The sequence below is a fragment of the Cherax quadricarinatus genome, chromosome 13, assembly GCF_038502225.1.
Source record: "Cherax quadricarinatus isolate ZL_2023a chromosome 13, ASM3850222v1, whole genome shotgun sequence".
NCBI classification, from domain to species: Eukaryota; Metazoa; Arthropoda; class Malacostraca; order Decapoda; family Parastacidae; genus Cherax; species Cherax quadricarinatus.
The window spans coordinates 13,589,569-13,613,793 of NC_091304.1; the positions used below are offsets into that span (position 1 = coordinate 13,589,569).

General features: G+C 41.2%; 1 protein-coding gene and 1 long non-coding RNA gene across 7 annotated transcripts in view; both read right to left on the reverse strand.

Annotated features, from left to right (window-relative positions):
• Positions 1–7,802: 7,802 nt before the first annotated feature.
• On the reverse strand, positions 7,803–8,463 carry LOC138852663 (uncharacterized). The gene is made up of 2 exons (XR_011391971.1): positions 8,070–8,463; positions 7,803–8,019 (listed from the first exon to the last, which is right to left on the reverse strand). It is a non-coding gene; the product is annotated as an uncharacterized lncRNA (long non-coding RNA).
• A 605-nt stretch (positions 8,464–9,068) lies between these two features.
• The window catches only part of LOC128688487 (bestrophin-2-like), a 237,144-nt gene continuing 221,987 nt past the window's right edge, over positions 9,069–24,225 (reverse strand). For 5 of the 6 annotated variants that reach the window (XM_070084535.1, XM_070084532.1, XM_070084534.1 and 2 more), the window contains one exon: positions 9,069–13,765. In XM_070084535.1, the coding sequence (XP_069940636.1) occupies positions 12,763–13,765 (1,003 nt within the window). In that variant the 3' untranslated portion in view covers positions 9,069–12,762. The remainder of the gene's footprint in view (positions 13,766–24,225) is intronic. The other variant, XM_070084536.1, reaches the window with a different exon arrangement.

Genomic DNA, 24,225 nt, shown 5'->3' on the forward strand with positions numbered 1-24,225 from the left:
GAATTATTATATACATGGAATGAAGCACTAAACCCGTAGAAAAGGTCATACAGTGCCAGCAGTCAAGTTCGATCAAAGTACTGGGAAGAAAGGTTCAGTTCCTCGAATCAATAGCCTCTCAGCAATATCTAGGACCCCAGTACTTCGGTACCACATGTCCCAAAGTGGTTGGGCCACTTGCCTGGATTCCTCCTCTTCCCCTCCTTCCCATCCTTTTCCAGTTATTTCCATCCTTCCTTGTCCTTCTTCCTTCCCATCTCACGACAGCTCTCGTCGTCTTCGATTCGATTCGATCTAGGACCCTCCCTTGAAGTCATTGGTAGTGTAACGAATTCAAGGAGCAATGTTATTAAAAGTCCATCCCGAACCTCTTTCTTTGCTACGAACTTCTCACTTCGCACCTTTGAATCCTGCTACACTACTGTTACGTACACAGGTGTAGACATGGCCTGCACACCTTGCCGTAATGTGAGAACCACTTAAAAAAGTGGTTTTCGCATTACTTTCGAGCTCCACCAACATGGCCGACACGGCAGAACATGTGGTGGGCTAGCTGCGGGATTTTCAAGGATAGCTCCTGATCCAAGGGAATGACCAGGGCACGACTGAGCAGGACTCCGTGTGAATGCCTTGAGAAAATTCCAGAGCAGTGAGAGGACATCCCAGTGCATCGTTTCAGCGTAAATCGTGGAAGTGTTGTGCAGTTTGTGAGAGTTGGGTGTAGTGAGAGTGCCCAGGTTGGGGCCAGGCAGTGCCTTCCCCCACGCTGCCGGGGGAGAGGGGGCTGAGTGTGTGGGTGAAGATGAAGCGAACATTGTTGGTTTTGGAGAGTGACATGCCCATATCTTTCATGATGTGCATGGGAAACGAATGAATGTTGTGTTTGTTGTAGGCAGGACAGTGTGAACAACAGTGCACAATCAGTGTGTAGGGAAGTGCCTCTCAATCTAGTTCATTACCTTTGTAATTAGTCATGAGTGTGACCAGCTCTACCTGGAGCTCATTACCTTTTTACTTGGTCACAATTGTGAACAGATCTAGTTCATTACATTTGTAACTTGCTCAGCTATCAAAACTTTGGAGTCGAAATAGAGAGTAGCAGCCCAGCCACCGTGGAGAGAAGACGTCGTCGTTCCTGCTCTTCAGCTGAGCAACTCTGAACACTGTTGCTCGAGATTTTTCTTGGGTTATCCTGAGTAGTTCTTCACCAGAGCTGAGAGGAAACTTGCCGGCAGTCACTTCGAGCCCCATCCCATCAAGAGGGTAAGGCGGTGACTTGCTTGCTTGCTCACCCCTCTCATCCCCATCCCCCCATCTTTCCCCATCCTCCCCTCACCCAAACATCAACACTGGCCCACACACTTAACATACTACATACATTGCTATCCTTCTGACTTTCCTATCTTCTTTTTCGGCAACTTCGCTTTGGCGAGTTAACACAAGGCATTTTGACCATCCGGTAGCCCGTGTGGTTTTTTAAAATCCGGCCGATCTTTGCCTTGGGCCCTTTCCCCTCACTACTCGAGGGTAGGCTATCTTAGGGGCTGACCTTCATAAGTTAGCTGAAATAGGATGTCAGATTAACATTAAGGAAAGATCCTTTTTTGTTAAGAACTCCTCTGCCAGATGTTCCTTCCCAGACATCATGGCGAGGATACGTGTAAGATTACGTATTGATGGAAATCAAATGTCCATGAAAGAAATTCTAACATGTATTTGCTCGAACTCAACTGTTGCTCCAGTGGATGTTTTTCAAACCCACGCTGGAGCAGTACTTCTCCTCTCTTCAGAAGAAGAGTTACTTCAACTGCTGAAGCATGATGTGCTTGAAAAACTGAAGACTTCTGGTGTTACCCCAGTTGCACCTGAGAGCTATCAAGCTCAGAGGACTGTGTTTGTGGCCAGAATCAACAGTTTTATGAAACATAGCACTGTGAGTGAAATTGTTGAGGACATTAATACAGAGAATTCTGAATTTAGGGTTGTAGAAGCACATAAATTCTCTAATCCTAACAACAAGGTAACCTTAAAATTAATACTTGAGACACCTGAGGAGGCCAAACTTGTGTGTCAAAATGGCTTCAAATGTTTTGGCACCAGATGTACACCTGACCAAATCTCTCTTGAACGATTTGTCAGTGTGACACAATGTTTTAAATGTTATGCCTTTGGTCATAACACTAACAAATGCAGTACTCAAGGGCAAATTTGTAGCATTTGCTCTGGCCAACATTCTTATCGAGATTGTAATAATAAAAATACACCCAAATGTGTCCTCTGCAACGGAAAACATCATGCTGTTTCTGCTATTTGTCCTGAAAGGAAAAAGGAAATGCAGAAAATTATTGAAGCCAAGAAACTGTCCACTTCAAAGAAGACCACTCCCTAGGCACCACCAACGATGTCCCAAACTTCCTTCCCAGCTCTGCCTGGATCAAGTGGGACTCCTCAGGTCTCTACCAATGGTTCCAATGTTTGGAATTCTGCCCCTCTTGGAGCGCCCCAATCTAACCCTCACCTACAACATACACAAAAGCAACAACAAGGTTCAGTCTCATCTATGTCTCAGGTATCCACAGCCGGGGATATGACGAGAGCACAACTAATGTATATGATGGCAAAAGACATAGCAGGTGGTGACATTCAACTCTGCTCTCAGGTTTTAAATGATCTGTTAATGGCTAATGGGATCACTCCCATCACTATCCCAGAAAATGTGAAGACTATTATGACCCAGTCTTCTCATAACAAGAAGTATGTACCCTACTCTACATCTAAAAATAAGCCTAAGTCATCCCTGGCCCAGGGATCGCTCACCTCGCATACCCAGGTTGTCAACTCCCCTCAACCTGATAAGTCAACACCTGAACATAACAATGCCCCAGAAATTGGTGCCTACTCTCCCGCTATTGAAGCTGATCCTGTTGAACAGGAACTTTCCCAGGGTAACTCACCTTGCCTACCTAATTTTCCCTTGGAGCCTCCACAGTCTCCCATTAACTCTCACGAGCCTCTGCTTCCTGTAACTGGGAATATCATACCTCCGTTTTCTGATGATGCTCTAATGATTCTAATGAATCTGTTAATATTACCACCTCTAGTGAAGATGATGGCATTTTTAATACACAAGCACCTACGCAGAAGTTCCCTCCTCCCCTTGACGAGTCCAGCAGGAATAGTGTGGATACCAAACATGACATTACTTGCAGGCGTTCAGACCGCAGTACACGAGCGAAGTGCAAGAAATAATGGGGATTACAATTTTCCAACTTAATGTTCAACATTTCTTTAATAACCGTTACCTTCTTGAGGTTGAACTACATCATTACAATCCCGATGTTATACTTTTGAACGAGACAGCTGCAAGAGTTGATCAACATATTAAATTACGTGGTTACTGTACTGTGGAGAAATCGAGAGGACCATTTAGTGGTGTAGCCATCTTAGTTAAATTAGGCTATACATTTAAAAATATTCATGTTGATGAAGATAACATTCTTGCAATAGAAATGACGACGTCTCATGGACAACTAGTGATAGGAACTGGATATTTTCCCCCGAGACAACAATATATAGAGTCAATTCCTCTACATAGGATATTAAGCAGAAATATTCCAACAATTCTAGCGGGAGATTTTAATGCTCATCACCCTGCCCTCTTCAACTGTGGAGCTGGTATTCCACTGGGTGACTTAAAAGGAAAACAACTCTTTAATATCATGACAGCTAGAAACTTGTCATTTCAAGGCCCATTCTTTAAATCGTACATTGGACCTCATCCAGGGACACCAGATATAGTACTGACAAACAGAGACTGTGACATCTTTCACTGTCGTATATCTCCTGGTGGAAACGTAGGATCTGACCATATCCCTGTTATAATACAACTACAAACTTCTCCATTTAGAATACCTGTACCTCCTAAACCCAATCTTAACACCCTAGGATTTGACCCCTTCAGGGCATTTCTGGGTGAGGATGAAATTGTGTCTTTGGAAAACCTACCTTCCAGTGCAATTGATGATGCAATCAGGTCCCTGCATAATCGAATAATTGAAGCTACTAATGCAACTTGTCAATTAGCTTCCACAAAGATTTACCAACAATATAAACCTACTAGGGAAATTAGAGACAATTTAAGAAATTATCAAGCAGAATGTCGAAGGCATCTTCAAACGCGACAACCTCCAGCAGCTACACTGCACCGATTAAGGCAAGAATTAATTAACATGATTAGTCATCACAAACGGGACTTATGGAAATTGCTAGTTCTTCAAGCTAATCAATATAAACGTGAACCAGCAAAATTTTGGAGTAAGATCCGACAACTTTTAGGGGCAAAGCACAAGGCTCCTAACTACCTAGTTCATACCTTCACTGATGAGGATGATGAAGATGTTGAAATTAAACTTGACGATCCACAGGACCAGGCTAATTTGATGGGTGATGTATGGGAGAAAATTCTCTCCCACAATAACAGTCGTCAATTTAACAATAATCATTATCAGTTGGTAAATGAATGGAGAGATGAGAACTTGGATGATCTACAACCACTACCTTCCATCGATACTTCAACTCTTGAAAATGCCCACCCGCTTACTAGACCTATTACATTACTAGAGATGAGTCAGATTATTGGAAGAATGCGCAATAGAGCCCCTGGCCTCTCTGGAATAACAATGAAACAAATAAAGTTCCTCCCCAGAAATTGTAAACAGTCTTTGGTAAATATCTTTAATGCCATCTTGGCCTCAGGACATTTTCCAGTGGTTTTTAAGACTGCTAGGATGATCTTTCTAGGTAAGCCCAATAAAGACATCCACCAACCTGGGAACTATATACCTATATCTTTACTTGAAGTCACTGGAAAAGTTCTTGAGAAAGTCATTTCCAACAGATTGAACTACTATATGGAGTTTAATCACTTTTTTACTGAAAAACAATTTGGCTTTAGAACACATAGAGGTACCAATCATGCAATAAATGTTATTTTCGATACTGTAGCACGTCTAAAACATCAGGGGAATCTTGCCTTAATTGCCACCAGAGATGTTCATAAAGCTTTTGATAGCTTATGGCATGATGGCCTTATATACAAACTCATTGACTTACCAGACCATAACTGGACTTTTCTCAGAGTAATATATAATTTCTTAACTCAAAGAAAAATTATTCCCACCTTTCATGGCAGGTCGACAGAGCCTTTTATACCGACGGCTGGTGTCCCATAAGGTTCTTGTCTCAGTCCACTTCTGTTCAACATTTATGTGAATGACCTTCCTCAACCAGAGTTTAGTGATACGATTGTGACACAGTTTGCAGATGATGTTATTCATGTCGTCTCATCAACTCCGGTAACAGGAAAATACAAGTATGAGAGAGTCATAGAAAAAATGAATATTGAACTTCGTAGAACATCTAATTGGGAAAAGAAGTGGAGAATTACGTCTAATCCTGACAAGGTCCTTGTTAGCACGATAGGATGTTTTGCATCAACAATTGAAGATAAAGGAGGTATCTCCATCAGAGGTACACCTGTAGCCATTAGAAACCCTAACAAGATTTTGGGATACGAAATAGACAGGCTGCTCCACTCAACATCTCATGTAACTAAAAAGATCAACATAGCCAAAGCCGGTCTTAGCAGTCTCTTTCGATTCAATCAAGCCCCTCAACATGTCAAAAAACATCTGTATAAAATGTTAATAAGACCTATACTCGAATACCCTTGTGTCCCAATGTCATTAACAACAAAGACCAGTATGCTACGGTTACAAAGGGTCCAGAATAGAGCTCTTCGCTTCATTACCGATACCAGGAGGAGAGACAGAGTAAAAATGGCAGATTTACACATACAACAAGATATTAATGCCATAAATGTACGCCTTGACACCCTAAAAAAGAAACAACTCTATATAATGCAAGAACTATACATGCCAGATAGAGAACATCCTATACAAGTGGTAAATACCACGGATTATATCATCAATACTCCTCCTCACAGGACTCAAAGAATGACTCTCCCACAGAGGGTCCGTCGTTTTATACATAAAGATGATTACCATCGACCCATGATATTGAGCAACCTCCCTGATGAAGAAGATTGGGTAACACCAGAACCCTTCTATGTATACTGAGAACATCATCGCCCCCAATTAGGGAGACATCTTATATAACAATCTAATGTAAAAATTATGCTATTTACTATGGCTGGACACCACCTGTAAGAAGCCATTGTCACGGAATTCTATAAACTGGCCAGAAAATTATTGCCTTCATTGTCGCATAAATATCCGTTGTGAAAACGAAAAAAAAAAAAAGAAAAAAAAAAAAAAGCAATTGCAACTTGTATAATTACTACCAATTCAGAGTCATGTACTTATATATCTGTTATATTTATGTGACTCTGATGGGTTAGTCTTATACCCCTTAAAGAATATCTTATCATTTCACGTACACTTTTTAAATTACACCAAAGTGGTTGGGCCACTTACCTTTTATATCCTACCTCTCTCCCCCCTCCCACCCTTTTCCAAAATTTCTATCCTTACCCATCCTTCTTCCTTACCCATCTCACCAAAGCTCTGGTCTGGATACCGAATACCGAATACTTTGGAGTCCAGTCCCTGGACCACCAGGGGCCCCTTGATGGTTAATCCCTTAGCACCTGGTTCGATGATCGGGAGGCGTGTCTATATGGGTGTGTGATATAAGCCAAATAAAATGTATCACTCTTAGCATGCTACAACTTCTTACCTACGAACCCAGCTGCACTTCTTACCTACGAACTTTTCTTCACTTCTTTCCTGTGAACTTTCCACTCCTTTCCTAGAAACCCTGCTGCAATTCTAACCTGCGAACTTTCCACTTGAGTTTGTGAATATAGTGTAGTGTTTCTGTTGACCATGTTTCTGGGGAGTAAGTGTGGGAGGGAAGAGTGGACAGCAGCGTTGTTTTAATTCTCAGAAATAATCTCTAAATGAATAATGAGGTCTTCTGTGAACTTCAGCACTCATTCAAGCGCTACTGGCCAATCAGCTCATTGAAATACACTCAACGAGGACTCATGTAAGCACCCAGCTAAGCGCTCAACGGGTACGCGGCTATTATTCATCCATGCACTCAATTCATCCAAACACTCAGCCAACACACATTCAAGCAGTTACAGCTAAACAGCACTGATCCAAACGCTCATCCAGTACAGCTTCTCATATTCAGTAGATCCAACGCTGGTGGTGTGGTCCAGCCCACGTAATGAGGAACCTTGGCCAAGTTGCGTGTGTAGCTTACTTGTGGCTCAGAGCTCTCCCCCCCCCTCCTCCCAGACCCAACTAAACTGGATTCTCGGCGAGTTGTCACGATTCTTACAAACTTCCAGTTATGATCTGTTTTCTGTGTGGGAATAAGTAAGTAATATGGAGTTGAAAAATATGCTAATTCATTTTCACGTCGAGGTTGCCCCAAAATTCTCAAAACTTATTATTTTCTCGGGGAAGCGCTGATTCTGTAGTAACCACACAGCGTCTGGAGGATGGGAAGTAATCAGGTTTCATCCAAAAGGTGAGGCATAGCTCCAATTCCGTGGATCAAGAGCTCTTCACCAACCTCAAGGTGCCCAGCCTGAAAGGTAGCACTGAAAATTGGATTGGGCAAATATTTTGTTTGTGGGAAGGATTGTAAAGGACCTGCCTAGTATGGGCCAACAGGCCTGCTGCAGTGATTCTCCTTTCTTTTGTTCTTATGTAAACAAGTTTTCCTTTCTCAACTGCGAAGGGATCAATTAAGGCTTAAAAAAATAATAATTTCTCCAGAGAAAAAAATCTTTTATTTTGACAGTATCAACAGCCCTTCAGAGCAAATGCTGGAATGTTTTTACATTTTTATAACACTATAAATGAACAAAGAGGATATCATGGGAGACCCCGTCAATATAACCATATACAGGTGGAGGGAGGTATGAGGAAAACACATGTAGCTGTGACCCAGAGTGATGGATGCTGGTGTAGCTCATGGCCTCACCTGCAACACACACCCAGAGTGATGGATGCTGGTGTAGCTCATGGTCTCACCTGCAAAACACACACACACCCAGTGTGATGGATAGTGGTGCAGTTCATCATGGTCTCACCTGCAACACACACACACACACCCAGTGTGATGGATAGTGGTGTAGCTCATCATGGTCTCACCTGCAAAACACACACACACCCAGTGTGATGGATAGTGGTGCAGCTCATCATTGCCTCACCTGCAACACACCATATAACAGCCTAGCAATACATGCTGCACTCTGACACTTCCTTTATAATACTGGTTCACTTTTGGAGAATGTTCGCCTTGTTATTTTTTCTTTCAGTATATGGGGGATGTAGGCATACGCACTCTTTACGCTGATTATATATATATATATATATATATATATATATATATATATATATATATATATATATATATATTTATTTATATTTATATATATATACATATATATATATATATATATATATATATATATATATATATATATATATATATATATATATATATATATATATATATATATATATATATATATATATATATATATATATATATATATATATGGACGGGAGGCTCGAACCGTCGTCCCGAGATTACAACCCAATTGAACTCCTCCCCACAACCCAGGAGCTTCTAGCAGTAAGTCCCTTTTTACCTCCTTCAGATCCATATAGTCTATGAACTCAGATTAAGTCGTAATAAAAGACTGTTATTTATTACGACATACAATGTGTATATATTTAATGAATGGTGACCCAGACCACAGCACCAAAGGATTCCCTGTTTCCCTATAAATGGAAGAGGAAAAGATGATATCGACAGACAGAATGTGATCAAAAACGGTTCATCACAGTCAATCAGGAAATATTTCGCCACGAGAAAGTCCTTTAGTTGTTTTTACACACACACACACACACACATATATATATATATATATATATATATATATATATATATATATATATGTGTGTGTGTGTGCGTATATATATATATATAATATATATATATATATATATATATATATATATATATATATATATATATATGTATATATATTTGTTTTTATTTTGTCTGTGCACGAGTCACTGCATGAACAGGTCAGAGGTGGTGGATGGTTGTCCTTGAGACGAGACGAGTTTGTTCTGTTACTCGGAGACCAGAACCACTGAAAACACCGGAATGATAATACCAACTGCGCGTCAGTGACTAGTTAACTACTGCACCACACCAGCACACGCAGACCTACCATGATCCAGCCATAGAGCGTATAGCACCATGATTGCATTCATCCATCAACGGCCATAGGATTGGACTCAACCAATCCTTCTTCGTGAGCCAGTGACGGGTCATCGTCTGCTATAGACCTCTGCTTGGACATTGTCCCTGGTGAATATATCACAATCATCATCATTATCCTCAGCTGTGGTTGTATTAGGTGTGAAAAACACTCGTGGCGAAACGTTTATCCAATAAATGCTCTTAACTATACATAGGTGTCTGCCCTAAGTCCCAGCGAATTCAATTATACATACGTTACAACCATTACATGCTGTTTCAACCTAGGAACACTCTTGGAATATAGGTATGTGGGAATGAATTCACCTTTCTCACATTTCATGCAGTCAGTTAAGGAGATTTATTAAAGACTCAGACACCACAGAGAGCGTGTCTACGCATCTTAAAAAAAAAATCTTGGCGTCAAGAAGTGCGAGTCACCTATAAATTATTCCCACACGATCAGGGTTCAGTTAGCATGCGCTGTATAGCCCTTGTGGCTTAGCGCTTCTTTTTGATTATAATAATCAGTTAGCATGCGGGAGCTGAAATATTCAGTTCAACTTATGGAGAATATTGGGCGTGATGATCTGCGGCACGATTCATCTAATATTTTGGCTTAGCTGAGATGTTAGCAGTATGGCTTGGCACTCTTCGTGAATTCTGGGGGAGTACGTACCTTAAGGGAATTTTTTTTGGCTAAATATTTACCGGAATTTTTCCACATTGTATAGAGTGACTAGGAGCTTTAATCAATCTACATCATACCTATCTTACGAATAACTGCAAACAAATTACAGTACGGGTGGGGCGTGAACTCGCGGCCTGGAGTTTTACGACTCAGTTGCCGCAAGTTCAATCTCCACCCGTCTCGTGGTTTGTTTACATCATGCCTAAATACGATTACACGAAGGTAAATGTACCGATTGGTCTGACACGGTGGGGAGAAAGATATTAAATCAAAACACAAAGGAATGATAGTAAAGCTAACTAGCTTGAGAAATAATTTCAGAAGAGAAACGAAATGAGAAAAAATTTAAGTAAACCTGAGACCCCAGGATGGGCGGCCCAAGGGAGTGATGGGATTACTCCAGATTGTGGGGTACAGTGGTGAATTACACTCAGGGTACCTGCGAAGCTCCAGTGTCTGGGGAAGTTCACACATTGTAAAGGGGTCGTGCGAACACGACCCCAATTTAATACATTCCCAAAACGGTTCTGTTACCCAAAAGCTTCTTGAGACAGTATTAATTTTTTACAAAATCAAGAAAAAAAATTGCAGGTTTAGGAAACTATGTTTGTGGAAGGTTTCTCTTACAAAACAGTGTTTTACAAGTAGAACACACCTGGAGAACTGAGATTATGCAGGCAGGCGCGAGAGGTCAGGTCACGTAGAGCTGCCAGGGGTCATGATAGCCATTGTGATAGATGTGATAAGAGCGCATGCGGGAGAGACTACCACAGACCTGACAAATACGACTGAATGAACACAAAATACGTTTGAATGAACACAAAATACGATTGAATGAACACAAAATACGTTTGAATGAACACAAAATACGTTTTAATGAACACAAAATACGTTTTAATGAACACAAAATACGTTTTAATGAACACAAAATACGTTTTAATGAACACAAAATACGTTTTAATGAACACAAAATACGTTTTAATGAACACAAAATACGTTTTAATGAACACAAAATACGTTTTAATGAACACAAAATACGTTTTAATGAACACAAAATACGTTTTAATGAACACAAAATACGTTTTAATGAACACAAAATACGTTTTAATGAACACAAAATACGCTTTAATGAACACAAAATACGTTTGAATGAACACAAAATACGTTTTAATGAACACAAAATACGTTTGAATGAACACAAAATACGTTTGAATGAACACAAAATACGTTTTAATGAACACAAAATACGTTTTAATGAACACAAAATACGCTTTAATGAACACAAAATACGTTTTAATGAACACAAAATACGTTTTAATGAACACAAAATACGCTTTAATGAACACAAAATACGTTTTAATGAACACAAAATACGTTTGAATGAACACAAAATACGCCACCGGAAATGACAATCTGAACAATAATTACCTTCAACACACGAACTCTCGCAGTTATTTAATAAAATAAACAGAAGTCAAATTGGTTATGAAGGCGACAAATGTAAGAAACTTTTTTTAAAAAGTGTTCTCATTATAATATTCGATACCATCGAGCAAAATCCGGCAAGTTTTTATTGGGCCAAAATTTGGATCTAACCTCAAAAATAACACATTACTGCAACAACTGACTTCACGTTGGTCTTCTCAGTATAACCACCGTTCTCCAGCTATATTCTATTGTCTAATTAAAGTTTCCCGTTACTGCAATTTGTCTTTATTACAAAAAAAACTCAATATTTATATACCATTATTTGTTACAAATACGTTGTAGCTTTAGCAATGACACAGCAGCTGCGGCTACTGCCGCCGCATTTCAGTGACTGGCTTATCCATGCTTTAATCTACTTTTTTTGCGTAAAACTATCGAACGTCTGGGTTCTGCAACGGTTCTAGATAAATACTGAACAGTTTATTTAAATATAATGAGGTAAATGATTCCTCTGTCTTCTTTACGGTATCTGGTTGCATCTAGGAGGGGAAGGGGTTACTTCACTAGTTTGTTGCGCCAGAAAAATAAGTCCATCATTAACAGAGCTCATCATATATTACTAACATCAAAAGACGATGACAGAATATTGATCTGAAATCCTGTCGAGTGTAACATTCGGAGGCCTACGTAGAAATGTTTGATCCGTCCTAAAGGATAAGTATCGAGGGGAAATAACACGAGTTAAAATTCTTTCTCTACATCTTACGGGGTGGGGGCGTCTATAAAAAAAAAGGTGGTCGTAGGTCACACAGTATCAATAACAAGTACAAAACATGATCAACATGATCAGCAAGGCTCCATTCTCGACCTGGTGGAAGGTTTGCCCACCCTCTCCACTGGCACTGCTCATTGACTGGTGACCTCAGGCAATCAGCACGGACCTGTGACGAGATTCGTCCACGTGGTCGAGAAGTTCGACCTTGTACACACCACCAATCACGAAATAATAAACTAGAAGAGGAGTAAAAAAACTGTACTATACATAAATATGTAGAGGCTAATGCCTTTCCTATTTATCTTTTATAGATATATCTTATTTTAAACGCAATAACAATGAGGAATAATTAACAGCTAGTCAACAAGAAAGACAAAAGAGCACGTAGATCTTCCTGCGTCAGGAAGTCAATCAAGTGAAGATTTTCCTCCCAAGTTATACCAAAGATCACCACACACTTTATGATTGATTACATCAGTATGAAATGGAATATGCAACTCAACATAGTCTAAACACCAACTTCACAACCATAGCTTGAGTCTGGACTCAGGTGCAGTCAGTGTGAATCCAGGGAGCCGGGGCTACTCGAGATGTGTCTGCCATTCACCGTCAGACTTGAGGGCGGGACAGGTAGGGTCAGCTGCTGTCGCTTGCTGGAGGGATAAGGTTTTTCCTGAGATCGGTTGTGCTCACTGAGGCGACGAACGACCGCTTCGAGGAACACAGAGTTTTCACTAAGACTTCTGACGAGGCTGGGCAGAATACTCACCCTCCTCCGTGGGGTGGTGAGAAGCGGCATAGAGCAAGTCTGGCATCGCATGCGTCCTCTTGTTTTGTATCTCGCCCTACGAGCTCCTAGTGGCCTATAAAGCACAAGCCGCTGAACTCTCTGCTCTTTGGGTAAGCCATATTCTTCTACTTGCACTTCTGGAAATTGAGGCTTCACGTCTTTATACTGTGAGAGCGAGAGTGCTGCTGTGTCATGCAGCCAGATATCAGAGTGGTGATGGTCGTCACTCATAGCAGAGTTGGCTGTTTTCATAGAATCGGAATCATTATCGATGGTTCGCCACATGAAGGCACATTCGTCCTCGAAGTGACCGGGTGGAAGGTTGCTGGGCATCGCGGCTTTAATCTCCTCGGGAATTTCTGTCTCTACGAATTCAGGGAAGTTCTCTGGCAGGACCTGCGGCAGTCCCTGGGCCACACTCACCTGCCGCGTGTAGGGCCGCCAGGTGATGACGGGTTTCTTACGCACCGCTAATCTCGATTTGAGCGACGCTGGGAGGCGGAAAGTTGATTTGACCTTAGGTTTATTTTTATCATCTCGTTGTGTGTCCTCTTCGTCGGCGATGCTACCCATATCCAGCGTGACGGAATCTCCGTTGTCGATGGTGCTGGCCCAGTTGGAGAAGGGCAAGAAGACACGGTCCATGTCATCGGACTCCTTCGCGGCGCCCTCTGTGGAAGGCGCCACCAAGCTCGCCTGGCTTACCTTCTCCGGATCCGCGGCAAGAAAGCCTTGATGCGCCCCAACAGCCAGTAGAGCACTCCCAATACTGTAACATCAAGGACATATCGCGTTAACTCACTTATAAACAGCCACTTTACTTTAAATCTGTTTTTCCCTCAAAAACTGAGCTATTCTACTTAAATACTTAGCTACATCACAATAAACCTATTAACTAGATTGCTTATATATTCCCGACTTTCAAGATTTAAAGGAATGTCACTAAAACTTAATACTAGAAGTCTTTCAGCATTTAGGCTCAAAATCTGTCGACAACATTAGAGTCACTAAGGCTGAAATCTACTGAGATAAGAACACACAGATTCCTACACAAAATGGAAGTAATTAGAAAAAAAAAACTTATTTTTTCCCCCTGATTTAAAATATATATAAAATTGAAATCCATTGCTAATCTAATGTTTTTATAGCTGGTATATTACAGTTTATTATGAACCTCTGGTTACCATGACATTACCTAAAGATCTGAACGGTTGTGAAAATGTATTTAAGGGGTTAGAAAATTTTAATATGATGAAAGGCATTTATGTAAATGTCTAAATTTCAACGAAGTTATAATAAAATACATAATGACGTCTTTCAAAATGATTTGTGATAAGAAAATAGAGTATTATTTGTAAAAAATAATATAGAAGTGTGACTTTGTCACAAGGGAGCAAGTGGGGAATTAGATGGGCGTGGGTGCAAGTTGAAAGTGTGGGAGTAGATTAGTGACAGACCCAGGAGCTGGAGCTCTACCACTTAAATATCGACGTATCGAGCCCGGGACCTGAATATTAACCCTCTCGTACATAGATATGTTAGTAGTATACCCAGAAACTGGATCTCAACACTCTGAAGCAGCTTCAGCTGGTGCTTCAGTTTTCTGTTCTTTGCTGACAGGAGTGGAGCCTGGTGTGGTCTTCTGCTGCTGTTTTCCATCCACGTCAAGGTTCGATGTGTTGTGCATTCATAGATGCTTTTCCATTGGTGTAATGCGTAGTTATTTGAGTTACTATTGGCTTCCTGTCTGGCCGTTCTCCTCTGACCTATCTCATTAACAAGGCGTTACGCCCACGGAACTGCCGCTCACTGGATGTTTTGTGCTTTTCACATCATTCTCTGTAATCTCTAGAGACTATAGTGCCTGGAAATCCAAGGAGATCAGTAGTTTCTGAGATACTCAAACTACCCCGTCTAGCACCAACAATCACTCCACGGTCAAAGTCACTTGGATCACATTTCTTCCCCATTCTGAAGTTTGATCTGAACAATAACTGAACCGCTTGCTTTTAGACATTGAAGTGCTGCCACGTGATTGGCTGATTCGATATTTGCACTAATGAACATGTGTACAGATCTACCTATTAAAGTGGCCACTGAGTGTATATATATATATATATATATATATATATATATATATATATATATATATATATATATATATATATAGTTTATAGAATGAAAAAGAGAATCGTTGGTCCTTCAGTGTTGAAAGGTGTTCAGTCCATGAGTTACTGACCACGGCTTGTGGACTGAGCACCTCTCAAGGCTGAGGGACTGAGTACCTCTCAAGGCTGAGGGACTGAGTACCTCTCAAGGCTGAGGGACTGAGCACCTCTCAAGGCTGAGGGACTGAGCACCTCTCAAGGCTGAGGGACTGAGTACCTCTCAAGGCTGAGGGACTGAGCACCCCTCAAGGCTGAGGGACTGAGTACCTCTCAAGGCTGAGGGACTGAGCACCTCTCAAGGCTGAGGGACTGAGTACCTCTCAAGGCTGAGGGACTGAGTACCTCTCAAGGCTGAGGGACTGAGCACCTCTCAAGGCTGAGGGACTGAGCACCTCTCAAGGCTGAGGGACTGAGTACCTCTCAAGGCTGAGGGACTGAGCACCCCTCAAGGCTGAGGGACTGAGTACCTCTCAAGGCTGAGGGACTGAGCACCTCTCAAGGCTGAGGGACTGAGCACCTCTCAAGGCTGAGGGACTGAGCACCTCTCAAGGCTGAGGGACTGAGCACCCCTCAAGGCTGAGGGACTGAGTACCTCTCAAGGCTGAAGGACTGAGCACCTCTCAAGGCTGAGGGACTGAGCACCCCTCAAGGCTGAGGGACTGAGCACCTCTCAAGGCTGAGGGACTGAGCACCTCTCAAGGCTGAGGGACTGAGCACCTCTCAAGGCTGAGGGACTGAGTACCTCTCAAGGCTGAGGGACTGAGTACCTCTCAAGGCTGAGGGACTGAGCACCTCTCAAGGCTGAGGGACTGAGCACCTCTCAAGGCTGAGGGACTGAGCACCTCTCAAGGCTGAGGGGCTGAGCACCACTCAAGGCTGAGGGACTGAGCACCTCTTCTTCTGTCTCGAGTTTATAAGCTCTGATTTGGTTGGCAAGACGTTTTCACGATAAAGACAGCCAGACGTTGAACGTGTGTTGTTAACCTGAGATTTCACACTTTAGCGAATTAAATAGATCCTATAAACAAGGCAATGTTTACATAATTTATGTATACAAAAGTATGAAATCTCGTGATTCTTAAAATCATGCGCCTTAAGTGTTTATCTCGGTTTGTTTCTTTGTAATATTTAGAGAATGTTTCTTCAGTTTGATTTTAATATCAGCCAAATTATCTTACAAACAATCGACCCCGTGGTGTCCGGGACTCGAACTGGCTATGCCCCCAGGCATACCAGTACCCATAGCCAGAAAGGTTGAATATTATAGCATATAATCGTATGTCCTCACAACATGAAGCAAGCCTGGTTTGCTAGGCTCATGTTGTTTGTAGGATTGTATGGTCCATTGGTTTAGGGGGTCGTGAATTTTCGTTCTTCCCACGAGGCGGGCTAAAACAACACGGGTTCGATCCCCCGGCTAGCCGCAATTTGTTATATATATATATATATATATATATATATATATATATATATATATATATATATATATATATATATATATATATATATATATATATATATATATATATATATATATATAATGTGTGTGTGTGTGTGTGTGTCGTGCCGAATACGTAAAACTGGTCAATTAGCAAGAACTCATTTAAAATTAAGTCCTTTCTAAAATTTTCTCTTATACGTTTAAAGATATATTTTTTCATTAATGTTAATGTAAAAATTTATAATTTTGCACTAAAAGAATCTTAGAAAACTTACCTAACCTTATTATAACAAGAGTAATTTATTTTAGCCTAACCCAACTAAATATATTTTAGATTTGTTTACAATAATTTAAGACTAAACAAACACAGTGAAATATATTTTTTTCGTTAGGTTAAGAATGATTTTGGCGAAATTATTCCATACACAAATTTTCGCTTGTCCTATATGGCAAGATGAGCGTTGCTATTTAAGCCAAGATCGCAAGTTCTGCCTATTCGGCACTACATATATATATATATATATATATATATATATATATATATATATATATATATATATATATATATATATATATATATATATATATATATATATATATATATAACAAATTTCGGCTAGCCGGGGGATCGAACCCGTGTTGTTTTAGCCCGCCTCGTGGGAAGAACGAAAATTCACGACCCCCTAAACCAATGGACCATACAATCCTACAAACAACATGAGCCTAGCAAACCAGGCTTGCTTCATGTTGTGAGGACATACGATTATGTGCTATAATATTCAACCTTTCTGGCTATGGGTACTGGTATGCCTGGGGGCATAGCCAGTTTGAGTCCCGGACACCACGGGGTCGATTGTTTGTAAGATAATTTGGCTGATATTAAAAACCAAACTGAAGAAACATTCTCTAAATATTACAAAGAAACAAACCGAGATAAACACTTAAGGCGCATGATTTTAAGAATCACGAGATTTCATACTTTTGTATACATAAATTATGTAAACATTGCCTTGTTTATAGGATCTATTTAATTCGCTAAAGTGTGAAATCTCATGTTAACAACACACGTTCAACGTCTGGCTGTCTTTATCGTGAAAACGTCTGGCCAACTAAATCAGAGCTTATAAACTCGAGACAGAAGAAGAAGTGCTCAGTCCCTCAGCCTTGAGAGGTGCTCAGTCCCTCAGCCTTGAGAGGTGCTCAGTCCCTCAGCCTTGAGAGGTGCTCAGTCCCTCAGCCTTGAGAGGTGCTCAGCCCCTCAGCCTTGAGAGGTGCTCAGTCCCTCAGCCTTGAGAGGTGCTCAGCCCCTCAGCCTTGAGAGGTGCTCAGTCCCTCAGCCTTGAGAGGTGCTCAGTCCCTCAGCCTTGAGAGGTGCTCAGTCCCTCAGCCTTGAGAGGTGCTCAGCCCCTCAGCCTTGAGAGGTGCTCAGTCCCTCAGCCTTGAGAGGTGCTCAGTCCCTCAGCCTTGAGAGGTGCTCAGCCCCTCAGCCTTGAGAGGTGCTCAGTCCCTCAGCCTTGAGAGGTGCTCAGCCCCTCAGCCTTGAGAGGTGCTCAGCCCCTCAGCCTTGAGAGGTGCTCAGTCCACAAGCCTTGAGAGGTGCTCAGTCCCTCAGCCTTGAGAGGTGCTCAGCCCCTCAGCCTTGAGAGGTGCTCAGTCCCTCAGCCTTGAGAGGTGCTCAGCCCCTCAGCCTTGAGAGGTGCTCAGCCCCTCAGCCTTGAGAGGTGCTCAGCCCCTCAGCCTTGAGAGGTGCTCAGCCCCTCAGCCTTGAGAGGTGCTCAGTCCACAAGCCTTGAGAGGTGCTCAGTCCCTCAGCCTTGAGAGGTGCTCAGCCCCTCAGCCTTGAGAGGTGCTCAGCCCCTCAGCCTTGAGAGGTGCTCAGCCCCTCAGCCTTGAGAGGTGCTCAGCCCCTCAGCCTTGAGAGGTGCTCAGCCCCTCAGCCTTGAGAGGTGCTCAGTCCACAAGCCTTGAGAGGTGCTCAGTCCCTCAGCCTTGAGAGGTGCTCAGCCCCTCAGCCTTGAGAGGTGCTCAGCCCCTCAGCCTTGAGAGGTGCTCAGCCCCTCAGCCTTGAGAGGTGCTCAGCCCCTCAGCCTTGAGAGGTGCTCAGCCCCTCAGCCTTGAGAGGTGCTCAGCCCCTCAGCCTTGAGAGGTGCTCAGCCCCTCAGCCTTGAGAGGTGCTCAGCCCCTCAGCCTTGAGAGGTGCTCAGCCCCTCAGCCTTGAGAGGTGCTCAGCCCCTCAGCCTTGAGAGGTGCTCAGCCCCTCAGCCTTGAGAGGTGCTCAGTCCCTCAGCCTTGAGAGGTGCTCAGTCCCTCAGCCTTGAGAGGTGCTCAGTCCCTCAGCCTTGAGAGGTGCTCATCCCCTCAGCCTTGAGAGGTGCTCAGTCCCTCAGCCTTGAGAGGTGCTCAGTCCCTCAGCCTTGAGAGGTGCTCAGTCCCTCAGCCTTGAGAGGTGCTCAGTCCCTCAGCCTTGAGAGGTGCTCAGTCCCTCAGCCTTGAGAGGTGCTCAGTCCCTCAGCCTTGAGAGGTGCTCAGCCCCTCAGCCTTGAGAGGTGCTCAGTCCCTCAGCCTTGAGAGGTGCTCAGTCCCTCAGCCTTGAGAGGTGCTCAGTCCACAAGCCGTGGTCAGTAACTCATGGACTGAACACCTTTCAACACTGAAGGACCAACGATTCTCTTTTTCATTCTATAAACTATATTAAAAAAAACACTGGTTAGCAAAATATCTTCACAATTAACCTAACAGGAGTTGTTCATTTAATTGTCGGCCTTGTATATCATCACTATAATGACGAAAAATCGCAAAAAAATCAAAGACATATGGACTATTTTTTACCCTGAAACCCAAATGTGACTTGGCCCTGCTTAGCATGAGCCAGTATGCCTTCTGCAGTGCTACTACTCTTTTCTTTTGTGGATTATATAAAAATCATAAATTTCAATGACGGACATCATGGCAAACAGCTGTAGGTTCACAGTACAATATTAATGAAATATTTGAAGGGAATGTAGTTATATACACAGTCGCTTAATTTCTTCTTGAACCACGACCCTGGATCTGGGAACTCCTTGCTAGAGGCGTGAGAAAGACATCTGGGTGGCTCACGTTCCGTTACACAGATTGGTTGCTAAAATTGGGTGTAAAACCCATAGGCTACGCTTTGAGTTATTTAAGGCTACATGGAACCTGTTCACTCCACTCAAGAATAGTTTATTCCCTAATAAATGGATCAAATTACCAGCATATGTTTAATGAGAGATACACAACTTTCGGTGTATATATTCTGGCCTTGCAAACACTTTTTTTTTCACAGATCTGTTTTATATGCTAATTAAGAGCTGTTTTCCTACCTCATTTCTGAGGTATATTACCACCCCCAGGATGCGACCCACAACAGTCGGCTAATACCCACGTACCTACTTACTGCTAGGAGAACAGGTATAAGGAAAGGCGCCCTATGTTTTCATCCGTACCTGATCGAACCACGGACACTCAGTGTGTGAACTGAGTGCGCTATCAACCTAGCTACGGGACACTAGCATGTGTGGAGAGGATTGTGAGCACAGTAAAAGAACAAACGAGTTTACAGGGAAAACCGGGCATGAGGTTGTCACATTTCAAATTAGAAGATATATTAGAGCGATTTTAACATAAGAACATAAGAAAGGAGGAACACTGCAGGAGGCCTGTTGGCCCATACTAGCCAGGTCCTTTACAATTCATCCCACTAACAAGCATTTGACCAACCCAATTTTCAATGCCACCCAAGAAACAAGCTCCGATGTGCAAGTCCCACTCAAATCCAACCCCTCCCACTCATGTACTTATCCAACCTAAATTTGAAACTACCCAAAGTCCCAGCCTCAATAACCCAACTAGGTAGACTGTTCCACTCATCTACTACCCTATTTCCAAACCAATACTTTCCTATGTCCTTTCTAAATCTAAACTTATCTAATTTAAATCCATTACTGCGGGTTCTCTCTTGGAGAGACATCCTCAAGACCTTATTAATATCCCCTTTATTAATACCTATCTTCCACTTATACACTTCGATCAGGTCTCCCCTCATTCTTCGTCTAACAAGTGAATGTAACTTAAGAGTCTTCAATCTTTCTTCATAAGGAAGATTTCTAATGCTATGTATTAATTTAGTCATCCTACGCTGAATGTTTTCTAACGAATTTATGTCCATTCTGTAATATGGAGACCAGAACTGAGCTGCATAATCTAGGTGAGGCCTTACTAATAATGTATAAAGCTGCAGTATGACCTCTGGACTTCTGTTGCTTACACTTCTTGATATAAATCCCAGTAATCTATTTGCCTTATTACGTACGCTGTTTGCCTTATTACGTACGCTAATTGCCTTATTACGTAGACATTTAAAAAAAAAAGGTACCATATATTTTATTTGAGCCTCGGTGTATGCTGAAGCTAGTGTGTGTAAATGCTTCATGTTTTTCAGTGGTCCCGAAGCTGGAGCTCAATGCTACCAAGGAACTGGTCTCAATGAAAAATAAAAAAAAATCAGAATATATGCAAGAAAGGCATTAAACAATCCAGTAATATAACGGGCTTCGTTTTACAAACGCAACTGGTGGGAGTTCGAGGTCGAGTAGAAGAGATTTTCCAAAGTTTAGACTTGTCCTCGAGGAGTTACATGTTGATAAATTAGACACATGTGCAACTCTTGGGTACCTTTATTGAGGAAACGTTTCGCCACACAGTGGCTTCATCAGTCCATACAAAGGAGAATCTTGAAGAACAGGAGGAGAATGAGGTAATCAGTCCCTCAACCTTGAGTCGATGTGGTCAGTCAATCTATTCAAGATTGATGGACTGACCACATCGACTCAAGGTTGAGGGACTGATTACCTCATTCTCCTCCTGTTCTTCAAGATTCTCCTTTGTGTGGACTGATGAAGCCACTGTGTGGCGAAACGTTTCCTCAATAAAGGTACCCAAGAGTTGCACATGTGTCTAATTTATCAACATGTCGGTTCTCTGAACCATTCATCTACAGAGTTACATGTTGAACATCGTCATCTCACCTGCGGTTGAACACTGCCATAATAACAGTATATACCAGCCCGGATAATTGTTATACCATTGCCGACACAAACGGTACATACACCGAAGGTATCTCAGAGTGTATATACTGTTACTTTAATCCCGAAAATAGGATTAAATTACTGTTTTTTACTGTCAAGTGTCCAGCTGACCCACACAGCCTAATGACGCATGTGCAGCCGATAGGCTTTGAACCTCACAAGGTTATTACATGATGTTAACTTCATCCTCGACTTTTCGGAAAATTTTCCAGGTATCCTCTACCTTTCCAGCACTGTATGATGCTAACAGCTGTGTCGCATTTCAATGAATAAATAAATAGATACACTTAAGATTAACCCTATCAAAACAAGACGAATCCTGCAGGCTTTCAATATACAGAAATCCACATGGAAAAAACATGAAGGCTCACTTAACTCCTTCATCTCAATCCCAAGACACACTGTAAACTATATTTATGCAGATTCTTATATAGGTTACATAAATTAACTCAGTTTCATGTTACATAATTTTTGACAGAGCAGAAGTAGGCTGCTGTGTCGGCTTTGTTACAAAACTTAAAAAGGCATTACTACGTATAAGGTGTTTTCCTTGGGTAATGTGGGTAGTGCTCCATGTGATTCCTGAGTTTACCATCACCAATAAAAAGTCGGAGCTAAGATCAACGGTTTTAATAATTGGAAATAAATAAATAAATAAATAAATAAATATATATATATATATATATATATATATATATATATATATATATATATATATATATATATATATATATATATATGTATGTATGTATTATTATTATTATTATTATTATTATTATTATTATTATTATTATTATTATTATTATTATTATTACTATTATTATTAAAACGCGCTAAACCCGTGTAAATTCATTCAGCCTAAATCGTGGAGGCTCGATTCTCTGTCCGCAAACGCGATAATACAATTAGTGACCAGAGGATATGGTAAGGAAGGGAGAATATTTACGAAAGGATACAAAACATTACTAAACTAGACATAGGATAAATAGAAGAGAGAGAGAAAAGACTATTAGGTTCACCCACTCTGATGTATAACCTAAACTGATATATGTATGACAAATGATTTGGCAAATGAAACACATTATACATATATAACAGGTTCCAGCGTTCCTACATATGCATATACGCATATGCATATGCATATACGCACTTGCGCTAATGGATTCTTGTAATGTTTATTATTGTAAACGGAGTCACGACGCGAGACAAAATGGGTTTTTATTCAGCTAGGCTTCCCTAAGATGTATTATTATGTATAGCAATTTCACTACAGGGATTGAAATACTAGTTAATACTGAGTACTGGTTAGTATTAAACACTAATAGTACTAAACACTAGTAGTACTAAACACTAGTAGTACTAAACACTAGTAGTACTAAACACTAGTAGTACTAAACACTAGTAGTACTACACATTGGTAGTACTAAACGCTGGTAGTACTAAACATTGGTAGTACTAAAGATAGTACTAAACACTGTAGTACTAAACACTGGTAGTACTAAATACAAGTAGTACTAAACACTGGTAGTAGTAAACAATGGCAGTACTAAACATTGGAAGTACTAAACACTAGTAGTAATAAACACTAGCAGTACTAAATACTGGTAGCACTAAACACTGGTACTACCAAACACTGGTAGTACTAAACCCTAATAGTACTAAACACTGGTAGTACTAAACATTGGTAGCACTAAACCCTAGTAGTACTAAACACTAGCAGTACTAAACACGGGTAGTACTGAGCACTGGTAGTATTAAACACTGGTAGCACTAAACCCTAGTAGTACTAAACACTAGCAGTACTAAACACTCGTAGTACTAAACACTAGTAGTACTAAACACTGGTAGCACTAAACCCTAGTAGTACTAAACACTAGCAGTACTAAACACGGGTAGTACTGAGCACTGGTAGTATTAAACACTGGTAGCACTAAACCCTAGTAGTACTAAACACTATCAATGCTAAACACTAGCAGTACTAAACACTGGTAGTACTAAACACTAGTAGTACTAAACACTGGTAGCACTAAACCCTAGTAGTACTAAACACTATCAATGCTAAACACTAGCAGTACTAAACACTGGTAGTGCTAAACACTGCTAGTACTAAACACTGTTAGTACTAAGCACTGGTAGTACTTAACACTGGTAGTACTAAACATTGGTAGTACTAAACCCTAGTATTACTAAACACTGATAGTACTAAACACTGGTAGTACTAAACACTGGTATTACTAAACACTAGTAGTACTAAACACTGGTAGTATTAAACACCAGTAGTACTAAACACTGGTATTACTAAACATTGGTAGCACTAAACACTGGTAGTACTAAACACTGGTAGTACTAAACACTGGTAGTACTAAACACTAGTACTACTAAACACTGGTAGTACTAAACACTAGTACTACTAAACACTGGTTGCACTAAACACTGTTACTACTAAACACTAGTAGTACTAAAGACTGGTAGTACTAAACACTGGGAGTACTAAACACTAGTAGTACTAAAC